This window comes from Dipteris shenzhenensis, chromosome 2, assembly GCF_047967505.1.
Source record: "Dipteris shenzhenensis isolate YYH24624 ecotype China chromosome 2, Dip_SZ_1.0, whole genome shotgun sequence".
In the NCBI taxonomy this organism is placed as follows: domain Eukaryota; kingdom Viridiplantae; phylum Streptophyta; class Polypodiopsida; order Gleicheniales; family Dipteridaceae; genus Dipteris; species Dipteris shenzhenensis.
In genome coordinates, this window is record NC_141597.1 from 28,257,680 (window position 1) to 28,270,049 (window position 12,370).

General features: G+C 42.3%; 1 protein-coding gene across 2 annotated transcripts in view; it reads right to left on the bottom strand.

The window, feature by feature from the left end:
- LOC147904574 (putative protein S-acyltransferase 7) overlaps positions 1-12,370 on the bottom strand; it is an 86,125-nt gene that overhangs the window by 37,039 nt on the left and 36,716 nt on the right. For both annotated transcript variants that reach the window (XR_015542344.1, XM_087387342.1), the window contains exon 4: positions 4,250-4,552. Coding sequence is in view for 1 of the 2 variants with exons in the window: in XM_087387342.1 (XP_087243468.1) it covers positions 4,250-4,552 (303 nt within the window). In the remaining variant the exon portion in view is untranslated. The remainder of the gene's footprint in view (positions 1-4,249; positions 4,553-12,370) is intronic.

Consider the following 12,370-nt stretch of genomic DNA (forward strand, 5'->3'; position numbering starts at 1 on the left):
GGTGTGCCCTGGTGGGATAATGAAACCCTCCTCAGAAATGTGCACTCCCATCTTAAAAGCATGACAAGTCAAACCTGAATCACATCCGAAGATACATTGCGTGCAATGCCATAAATTAAAACAAAGAAAAACAAAGCAGACAGTCCATGAAAGTTCAACAGCCCATCTAGTGGATAATACTTCCAAACAAGACTATCTTCGTTGCATGATTCTACAGGATCACTTCCTCAAGATTCATGTGCAGCCCTAGCAAAATTGCAATTCCATATGCATTTCTAGCCTGCAAGGCTCCCTAGGAGACAGGCCTACTTTTAAACTAATGAGGATGGTCCAAGTCTCCATCAATTTGTCCGCCAACTAGATATGTGAATTCATACACCTAGATGAATCCAGGAACATTCCCAAACTCATCCTCTAAAAACACAACATAGTGCAGTTTCAATCTCATGAGAGTCACTCACAAGGTTGAAAACCATAAACTCCATCATGCATAGCAGGGACTAGCTACTATGACATCCCCACTGACGTCATCAGCGCCCCACAGTGGGTATAGACCATAGTATAAAAATATTCTCTCACACATACAAATCCACACACCCACACATACTTAAGCATCCATTTATACAAAGTCTTCGTACTGAGTTTCTGTCGGCACTCCGGAGGTGAAGGGCAGACTCAGCCATGATGAAGGCTAGCACTAAAGGAGAAGGCTAATCAAAAGGTAGTCCAAAATCTCTTCATTCAAGCTACAACTGCTTGTGAAGTCTAAACATTTTCATTTTAGTCTCTCCTCAACGAGCATCTAAATCTAAATCTAGCTGATAGGGCAACGCACCATTTAAGATAGAAAGAATTATCACAATACCAGCAGGCCGCAACTTGGACGAAAACTTCACAAGGTGAAATTTGCATGTCCCCTAATACGGCAGAAGCATATACCTAGATGAATCCAGGAACATTCCCAAACTCATCCTCTAAAAACACAACATAGTGCAGTTTCAATCTCATGAGAGTCACTCACAAGGTTGAAAACCATAAACTCCATCATGCATAGCAGGGACTAGCTACTATGACATCCCCACTGACGTCATCAACGCCCAACAGTGGGTGTAGACCATAGTATAAAAATATGCTCTCACACATACAAATCCACACACCCACACATACTTGAGCATCCATTTATACAAAGTCTTCGTACTGAGTTTTTGTCAGCACTCCGGAGGTGAAGGGCAGACTCAGCCATGATGAAGGCTAGCATTAAAGGAGAAGGCTAATCAAAAGGTAGTCCAAAATCTCTTCATTCAAGCTACAACTGCTTGTGAAGTCTAAACATTTTCATTTTAGTCTCTCCTCAACGAGCATCTAAATCTAAATCTAACTGATAGGGCAACGCACCATTTAAGATAGAAAGAATTATCACAATACCAGCAGGCCGCAACTTGGACGAAAACTTCACAAGGTGAAATTTGCATATGTGAATTCACTCCATTTGCATATGTACTAATGTATGTCCACAAGTAGGATGGAAAGCTGAAATCAAAAGAGGCCATACGATTGACACATAGGTCATCAATGAGTTCTTGTGTCAAATGCAAGAAAGAGATGTCTTGTGAATACCGATATGCCAGTAAATGATCGATACACATGCCCTCCAATCAGAACCATCTAGATATTGGTGTGTACTAGCACTACTGGTCTCCTTCAACTACGAGATGCATAGCTGATCACAAGGCCATCCATAGTGGTCCCAGTTGACATGCATCTATCTAGCCAAACTGTTTGACTCGATCCAGATTAGTAATATCTAGAATGAGGCATTTGTATGAGCATGTCTCACTGCAAACTCTACTAGGATCATATCATGTGGAGTACACACTTCCCTTGGATCATGCCAGAGAGCATCATAACGGTAAGTCCCTCAAAGCCAATCCACTCGTCTTTTCTTAGGTCTATTGCCCAAAAAGTGCTTGATATAGGGCCATTGGTCAAACTGAACACACTTCTCTTTGACTCTCTGGAAACGTAATGTCTCTGTAGTCTGAACGATGAAGAGAGCCTTTTAGTTAAGTGTGCATATGCTGCCGGTTTCATGTAAAAGGAGAGACGAGGAAGCAGCTGAAGGTCTCATGTCTCTAAGGGTTTGAAATTTTAACCTCTGCGATGCCTTGGTGAACACGTCTACCGGCTGATCTTCATAGAAACAATGGATACATTGAATTTCTCCCTCTTTGGTTAGATGCCGAATGGAATGACAACAAATATCGATGTGCTTGGCCTTCCCATGCTCTTTTGGATTCTTACAAAAGTATTGTCACAAAAAGATCGTAATAGCTTCCCCCTGGACTGCATCAAGTTCATCTAGAAGCCTTCGTGACCATATTTCTTCACAAGGACACTTGGATAAAGCAATATGTTGGCTTTTGAAGCCACAATAATCTAGAATTGCATGACATAAAATATCATTTTGGAGCGCACAATCAATCCGAGATGGGATTTTAAATAGATGTAGACTCGACTAAGAACCCTAATCAGCAATTGCTCGGAGACACAATGAATGAAGACACAGGGAGGCTCGGAGGCTCAGACAAAAAGAGGAAACTATGTCGCCTTCGTGTGTACTTGTAGAGAAAGATCTTGTTGGCTTTGCCTCTTTACCTCCACTCTAATCCGCATCACAAAATCCCGTGAGGTTCATTCAAATATGACAATTGATGATCCCTTGTACCTTTGAGATACTTGAAGATCCTCTTCACCTAGATCTAATGATGCTCACCATAAACTAATTGACCAAGCCTACTACAAACCTGATATAATGCCTAGTTGCTGTCATCAATTCGCTAGTTCCTTGCCGATACAATGTAGCATCTTGGACTTGTTCACTAACAACCTTAAAGGTATTATGAACTATTTTGATTGGACTACCTTTGATTGAAAAAGACTTCCCATTCTATCCACCTCAAAATGTAATGCAATTCCTGTAAATCTCTTATGTCGAAGTGCTTCTACAAGTCTGCCTTGACATGATTTATCATCTCCCTCCTATGGCTTGCCATAGTCCAATCATCCACATCACCTGTAATAATTGTCAGATTTTCATCTTTCTTCAAAGTATATAACCCCTGCTCATTTTGATTTCTAATCAATCCTCTTGATATGAAAAACGCACCAATTTTACTATACCAAGCTGCAACATCAATTCCTGAAAGCGAATTTTTCATTACCACAATTAGGGCATTCAATAGCAGCATCAAAAGATCATCGCGCTACACTGAATAACTTGCATTGAGCAAGTCACCAAGTATTCCACAGGTGAGACAAAGGTGTAGGACTGGACTTACAGGACAAAGAAACCACTTTCATACATAGCCTGCCAAGAGCAAATCCATTACAAGCATCGCCCCATAATCATTTTATAACAGTTCACTCAAATTTCTTCATATCGATGCTACTGCCTGCATATTGCTTTTGCTCCAATGCCAACCAGTTAATGACATGATGCCATTTGGAAACTGTGGAGTTCCAGGATCAAAAAAACATTCAGGCCACAACCTCAAAATACTGACAGGCAGAAATCCTCATCAGACCAATCCAAACTTTTTGGCTGAAGAATCTTTCATCTGAGGTCTGTGATTGAGATTGATTTAAATTATTTGAGGGGAAAAAGAAGTAGCAAAAGCCTTTCCAGAAACATAACCATGCAGCCTAACTGAATGGAAGCCTTCACACAAATATATATATCTCGATAAATCCAGGGACATGCCCAAACTCATCCCTTGAAAACACAACAAATAGTGCAGTTTCAATCTCATGAAGTCACTCACAAGGTTGAAAACTGTAAACTCTATCATGCATAGCAAGGACTAGCTACTATGACATCCCGATCGAAGTCATCAGCACCCAATGGTGGGTGTTCATGCTAACCTGCTTGAGAAGACTATAGTATTTCATTTTATTCTCTCCTAAAAGAGCATTTCTAAGCAAAAGATGCTTAGAAAAGAAAGCTGATAGGGCAATGCACCTCTTAAGATAGAAAGAATTTATTGCAATATCAGCAGGCCATAACATGGTTGAAAACTTCACAAGGTGAAATTTGCATGTCCAATAATACAGCAGGAACGTATATCTAGATGTGCCCTGGCACATGCCAAGGCTCATCCTTTTCACACAATACAGCACAAACAGAGGCTGTCTCACAGTTAAGGAATACAAAGTTTGTAATCAGTATCAAGTAAGAATGAAACATACTTACTTTTCCAATACACTGGCCAACCCATGGACAATGATGGTCAAATCTCTCGACACAGTTATTACATATAGAGCAATGTGAGCAGCGTGGGGGTCTGTACAGCATGCATGTATCACAGTATTTCACTTTCACTGTATTTCCATTCACCACCACATCCTTAGTACGAGGCAACCTCAAGCGTGGAGTCTGCCCTCCACCCCAGTCAGCAGGAGAAGTTACAGATTCATCATCCGGCTCTGGTGGATGAGGGCTTCGTGGAATTATACCAGGGTCTCTACCAGATGTCAGTAAAAGCAGTACCAGAACCTGCACAAAACCCATGTGGAACACAATCAAATCCAATGAGTAAAAAACCTCAAGTTTGCTTTTATATACCTTAATCAACTGTCTACTGCTTCCAATCTGAATTTTCTAGCACTCCAACAACAAGTACAATTGAGAGTCATAATTCTATCCAAAGCACAATGCCTTGCCCAAAGGAAAAAACTTCACCTATTGAAGATGACTCTTAGAGTAGAGCTTCAAACAAACATTCCATAGACAAACACGCTTGAGAGGAGCGAAGCACAAGTGATCAAGGAGAAAATTGAGGAATGGCACTTCTGCAATGGCGTTCATTAGTTTCCATGATCCTCCACAATTTTGGTTCATGAGTTTTAGACAATTCCAGGAAGCTTTACAATTCTGCCATGAGCATTGATAATTTCCCAGCTTTCTATGCTTTCTTGTAATCTAACAGATGATGATAATAAGAAGATGCAAATTACAAGAAAATTTTACTCTTACTGACTTTCTGATATAGTTTTTTGCTAAATTATTATTAGCCTTCCTTTCTTTTTCTGATTAGAGCAACAAACACTTTGTAACTTTCTTTCTTCTCACATGTTGCCCATGTGGGTAGTATTTTGAAATTCTTTCTCCTTTCTATTGCCACTTCCTACAATAAGTCATCACTAACTGCAACTTTCATGTTTCTCACGACATTCTTCCATCATTGTTGCACTTGATGTCAACTACAAAAGATCATCTCATATTGGGTCCATGACGACCCACATGAAATAATAACCCTAATCCCCCTTGAGCGTTGATAATCACCAACGACCACAGAGCAAAGACATGAACTGTTTAACAGATAAGCATGTAAGTCTTTGAAATTTAGGCATCAATACTATACGTGGAGGCAACATGTGCCAAAGAAAAGCAAGAAAATCTGCTAGGGGGTGAGAGAGAGAGAGAGAGAGAGAGAGAGAGAGAGAGAGAGTGTGTGTGTGTGTGTGTGTGTGGCGTGTCCGTGATGGAGAGCTCCTCTACCTCCCCCTTCCCTGTCCGTACCCTGTCTGCCTCGCCATCTTCAGTTTCTGCTGTCTCTTCATCCGTACCAGCCCCGGCGTCCATACAGCTTTCTGATTCAAGGTCCGTACAGCCTGCTGTTTCACTGTCCGTACCTTCTCAGCCTGTCAACTTGCAGTCCGTACAGCCGTCTGTACGGCCTGCACCTGCACATCATGTTTCTGTCCCGTCTCCTCCCCCATTTCTTTCCATACCTGTTTTATCCGTACAGCAGCCTGCATTTAATGCGCCCGTACAATTCCCTTGTCCTGCACCGTCCATACAGCCTGCTGCCAACGCTTCGTCCGTACAGTCTGCCCTATCTCATGTTTCTCTTCAGTCTGTACAGGCTGTACCTAACCTGGCTGTACCTCTCTTTCCCTCTGTACAGCTTTTTCCTGTTCCACCTGTTCATGACGCTTCTTCTTCCTTTCTTCCTGTTGCTCCCTCATCAGATTCCTTTGTGTTCTCAACATCAGCCCCTCCTTCTGCCTTGCCTTCTCCTGCATGTGTTTTTATTCGGCGGAAGCATGGTGGTTTGGTTCCCTCGCATTCTTTCAAATCGGCCAAATTGGATGTTGCGGATGGTCCTTCTTCTTCACTCCAATTGGATTTTCTTCGACAGCTATGTGCAGCCTCAGTCACGGAAGTTCCTACTTCAGGTTCTCCCCTTGTTTGCTCTTTGGATTCTGCCCCAAAGGTCTCTAGTCTTCGTCAGGCTCAGCAGTTTGGGGTGTGTCTTTATTTTATGGGCACGATTCTCTCTGCAGCTCATCTTCGTCGTTGGGCAGAAGTTGCAACGGGTCCGGATTGTATTTCTTCCTTTGTCTTTCTGCACAGAGGGTTCTATTATGCTCACTGTTCTTCAACCGATGTGGAGCGACTAGTCAATCGTGCTGGTGTTCTTGGGGGCTGATTTTTTTGCTTATGCGATGCCCTAGGATCTGTTTCGATCCGTCGGCCTCTCTTCTGACTCACTGTCCGATCTGGATTACCCTCAAAGCGCTTACCTCTGCCTCTTCTTCAGCATCTTCCTACCCTTGCAGCGCTTTTGGGGAGGCCTTTACATGTTCCGAGACCGGAGTTCTTACAGGCTACTCGAGATGTTCGCATATGTATTTTATGGGATATGGTGCAGCCAATGCCTTCTTCTTTGGATCTGGATTTGGACATTGCTCATCCCTTGCGCATCCGGCTGCACTTTACTTTTCCTACAGCTTGTTATCGGTGTCATCAGGTTGGCCACTATGCTCGTGCTTGCCCTTCTGCTTCTCGATCCATGCTTCCTGTTACTTCCTTACCTGTTCCTCCTCCTTCCCCTCCTATCTCTGCTCTAGCTTCCTTTCCAAAGCCGCGGAAGGTCGTTAAATCTCAGGCTACTCTTCTTGCTGAGGAAGCTCAGGATCAGTCTATTGTGGAGCATATTCAGCCTCCTTCTCTTCAAGCTATGGAGTTGCCTGTTCAAGAGGAGATTATACGGGATGATGCACATGTTTTATCTGGGTGATGCTGACATGATGGCTCATGATTTACCAGTTGCAGCTCCTTTATCAGAGTGTATTGATGATGATTATGTTCCTTTGCCTATGGTCACTGTGCCAGAATCTCTTTCTGTTGACATGCTGAGTCCTGCTTTATCAGATGCAACTCCTTTGTCTGAGGATATAGATGTTGATCCAGCTCCTTTGCATCTGATGCCTGTGCCAGAGTCTTCTTCTGTTCGGGATGCAGATGTGCCCTAAACTATGCATGTAAGAAAAATCTAGGGTACTTTTTTAAGCTTAAATTTTTTTGTTAATATTTTGGCAAAAATAATTAAGGTTACTTTTCATCCCATGTTGCAACAGGTTTTTGACCCTGTGATTCAGAAATTTCGGGTGCCAGCTTATATTAAGAAGAATCACAAGGGCAAAAAACATGTGGTTTTTATTGACAGTGCAGTTTCTTCAATGCATCTCTTTTTACAAAGCAACAATCTTAAACTGGAGGATGTTGTGTTTGATCCTCCTCCAGTTTGATCTTGTAACTTTTTACTTGGCTGTCTCATGACTTTTGCTCTGAGGCTTTACTTGTAAATTTTTCCTTTGTACTTATTGGTGGGTTTTTACCTCTTTTTGGGGTTTCTCACACAAAAATATAAGATTTCACTTTTAAAAAAAGTGTGTGTGTGTGTGTGTGTGTGTGTGTGTGTGGAATGTGTGTGTGTGTGTGTGGTGTGTGTGAGAGCGACGAGAGAGCGTGAGGGAGGAGGTCGACGCAGAGCCAGGTCCTCGTTCAGCTCCCTTTCCGTTCGTACATCTGTACGGACGACGTACGGTTGTACGGCATTGTACGTACAGTTTCGGCTCATCCCTACGACGCCTTGTCTGAACCCGCTGCTGTTCTCCTCGCTATCGAATTTCTCCTTCTCAACTTCCTTCTGTTCGTCCGTACCTCCTTGCTTCTTCCGACAGTATCGTCCCTTCGTATCCCATCAGCCTCTCTTTTCCGTACATTTCTGTTTATCTTCTCTGTTTCAGTATTTCGTAAGGGTCAGTCTTCTTCTCCGTATCTCCGTACAGGGCCTCCGTACATCCGTACATCCCTAGCTCCTCCGTACAGCTATAGCCCCATCGTGTCCCCTCACCGCCTCTGTTCCGTACAGTTCTGTCAGCTTTTCTGTGTCAATATTCCGTACTGTTCTGTTGCTTAACCGTACATCTGTACGTACCACACTCCGGTGTCCCTCCCGTACAGTTTCTGCCAGCTTCTCCTTTCATCAGTACAGTGCTTCAGCCCTCTCTTTTTCTCATCGCTTGATATTTGTTGAATCCCTCAGCCTCCATGGCAGAAGCAAACAAATATTATGTCAAGAGAGCACTCTCTCCTGAACCCAAACGACAAGCACGGGAAACCTCTCCCCCCATAGCTCCTTCTTCTGAAGATGCTTCCTATGTGTTTGATATATTGAATGAGGATTTTCAACAAAGTAGAAGGGAATGGATTCAACCTACTCCGGAACTCACTTACAAAATGAAGTTGCCTTCTCTTGTGCATCCTTTGAAGAAGCTCTCTCAAACTGCAGTGATCATCTTTTTCCTAGGCAAAATTCCCTCTACTAATGATGTGGGACAATGGGTGAATTCTCTCCTAGGTGGATGCTATGTAGAAGGAGTCTATTTTGCCTCCCGAGGATTTTATGAAGTACATCTTTTGGATGCCTTGACAAAACAAAAGATGTTGGAAATGTCTCCTTTATTTTTTGGTCGACAAATGGTGCATATTATGCCCTGGTCCCCTAATAAGAACTATCAGAACCTCATCAAGCATCACTGCCCAGTATGGGTTGAAGTGGTTGATTTTCCAGATTACATGAGAACAGAGCTTCCAGGTTTAGCTATGACATTGGGACAAGTGATCTGTCCTCCTTGTCCCACAGGTAATAAAAATCGTTTTTGCATCTTGTGGGATACTGATAGACCGACCCCCTCCTCTATTGCAGTTGAGATTGAGGGTGTTAATTTGGGAAAAAAATATTTCACTTTAAAATGGGGCATTTTTGCTAGAGCTTGTTTTTCTTGTCACAAGTTTGGGCATCTTGCTTTAGAGTGTCCCTCTATCCTTCATCCACCTCCTCCAGCAGCTATCCCTCTGCCATCTAACAAAGGAGGTCAGAAGACATATGTGGAAAAGATTGACGTTAAAGGAGCAAAGCCTTCAGTTCATACAGGGAGCCAGGCCAATTCAGCTCCAAATAAGGATAAAGGAAAAAGCAAGTTAGGGGAAAATAACCCATCTTCTCATGAGGGATGGCAGACTGCAAAGAAGACGGTGCCCCTCAAACAGAGACCTCTCCAATCTCGTAATTGGGATGCCTCTGCTCCTTTTCCAAGACAATCTTCTACCTCTCCAAGCAACCCCATTATATTTTATTCAGGATCTGAACAATTCTCTGGGCTGTGCATTTTAGCCAGACATGATCTGCAACCCTGTATAGCATATAATGATCTTGGTGGACGATGGATGATTATCCAATGTATGATTAATGGAGAGATTTTTGAAATAGGATCTTTGTATGCTTCTCAAAATTCAGCTTCAAGAGCTCAAATGTGGAACTCCATCAAGCAATATCCTTGGTCTTCAAATGCACTACTTTGTGGTGATTTCAACAATTCTCCTCACTGGAAGGACAACACTACACATAAATCCCATATGCTGCCTTCTGAAATTCAGCAATGGGAACATATGACATCATCTCTTCAATTTGCAGATTTATGGACAGCAACTCACCCATCAGTTATGGGATTTACATATCATCATAATGCTTTCACAGAATATTGGGCCAGGCTTGATAGATTTTATCTTCTTCATGCTCAGCAATATGATGAATTTACATGTCAAATGCGGACTGATTATTCACAGCAATTATCTGATCATACTCCACTATGGCTCATTCTTTCTTTTGGTATGCCTCTGGATGACTTACAGCTCTCTTCAGTCAGAAATTTACAGGTCAATCAATTATATCTCTCTCATGAAAATTTCCAGCATATGATCAGATTGGCTTGCAGACCATTGCTTTCCCATGCTCAGGAGGATCTGGACTTTGCTTGGACCTCTTTCATACATCGTATTCAAAATGTCATTAAGGAATATGGAAGATGGTACATGGCAGAAACCAGACAGCATATCTAGTGGGCAAAATCATACAAGCAGTATTTGGTACAGATTAGTCATCAAAGATCTCTATCTGATTCTGAGCAGCATTTATTGTCTTGTGCTTCCTCCATAATTGATGCCAATGATAAACGCAAGTTGTCCAAATGGCAAACCCGGGCCAGAGCTAAACCTATGCTAGATAAGGGCTGTTCCTCGAAATCTTTTTTTCGAAACTTACATGCACATAGACAAAGCCAATCTATCATGAGGGTCAGGAAACCAGACGGCCTTTGGACCCAGACTCTATCTCAGCTAGAAAAACAATGTTTGGATCATTTTCAGCTTCTCTTTTCTCAGCCACCATCTTCTACACCTCAGGTTATTTCAGCCCGTAACAAATTTACTGCGTTTGTTTCTCCTATTGTCTCCTTGCAAAAAGCCTCAATGCTGGAAATGTCTTTTTCGGATGTTGAATTGGATGAAGCTCTTAGGCATTTGGGTAAACATAAATCCCCTGGTTGGGATGGTCTGACGGTTGAATTTTTTGAAGCCTTTTGGCCTGAACTGAAGGGTCCAATTCTGCAGTTTATAAATGTAGCCTGGCAGCTTCAACATCTTCCCTCAGCTTGGAAGCATGGTCTGGTTAAGCTTGTGCCCAAAAAACCTCTATGTGAGACTATGGACGACTGGAGACCCATCACTTTGATGCCGGTTATATACAAACTGATTGCCAAAATGTTGGTACATCGGATAAAGGATATCCTTCATGAAGGCCTTCATCCCAGGCAATATGGTTTTGTTCCTAGACGGCACATACATGACAATATCTCTAACACTATCATCGCAATGGAATATGCAAAATATTCAGAACAATGCAGGTGGATGTGGCTAAGGCTTTTGATATAGTACAGTGGGATTATATTTCTCAAATCATGTTAAAACTTGGTTTTGGGCCAAAGCTAGTTAATGTCATATATTGGCTGTACTCAGATTCCACTGCACAATGCTTTATTGGGAATCATTTGTCTGAGTCTTGGACTCTCGAACGCTCAGTTCGACAGGGATGCCCTCTTAGTGCTTTGCTCTATGCCATTGCTTCACACCCTTTGCTACTTTATATGGATCACATGGTTGATACTGGACAGCTAGAGGGGCTTCAGATTTCTGGTTCACGACCCTTCCTTGCATAGGCCTATGCAAATGATTCATTCTTCATGCCAAAGAATAGTCCTTTGGAGATTCGCCTCTTGATGGATACCCTTTCAGAATTTGGGTTAGCAGCTGGTCTTAAAATTAATTTTCAGAAATCAAAACTCTTGCCACTCAAGCATTGTGACTGGCATGCTATCTTGTGGCCAGGCCAGATTGTTTATCCGGAAAACATAGTAAGACATTTGGGCTATCCCATTGGCTGGAAAATCAGCAATAAGCAACAAATGTCCTGGGTGGCAAACAAAATTCAGAACAAATTAGAATATTGGAAGATCTCCACTTGGCCTCTGCATGTACGGCTTCGAATTGTCCAGTCTATTGTTCTAGCTTATGTCCAGTTCTATCTTCCTCTATTACATTGGTCATCTCGAGATCTCACTTCCTTTATGTCTCAAGCCATGGAGATTTTTTGGGAAACAAAGCTTCATAAAAAAACTTTACGGCTGCTCAAAATGGACTTGCTCTACTCACCAAGAATGCATGGTGGTTTGAATATAATCAACATCAAATTTCATGTGTTGGCAAGAAAGATCACTATGCTCAAGACATTTTTTGAACAAGAGCAGCCTTGGTCTATCATGTTGGCAATTTTGTGTGGACAGATGAGCACTAATGCTTATGGACACTGGCTAGTTGATCCATCGGAAGTAGTGCTTGGCAAATTGCAAGGTAAAATCCCTCGTTGTCCATTTTCTAATTCCTTGATTCAGGACTGGAAGCAAGTACTCTCTCACATCAAATGGTCTCCCCATCCTGCTTCTTTAGCTTCTTCACTCAGAATGGAAAGTATTCATTGGAGTGCTGTCTTCTCCTCTCCCTTGCTGTTCAACAACCCATCAGAGCTTACAATCTTATGAAAATGGGTATCCGGTTCATTGATGTCGTAGTGGATATGCAAGGAAATATTCTCACTTTTCCAGTAGCATGTCGACAATACAATTTGGG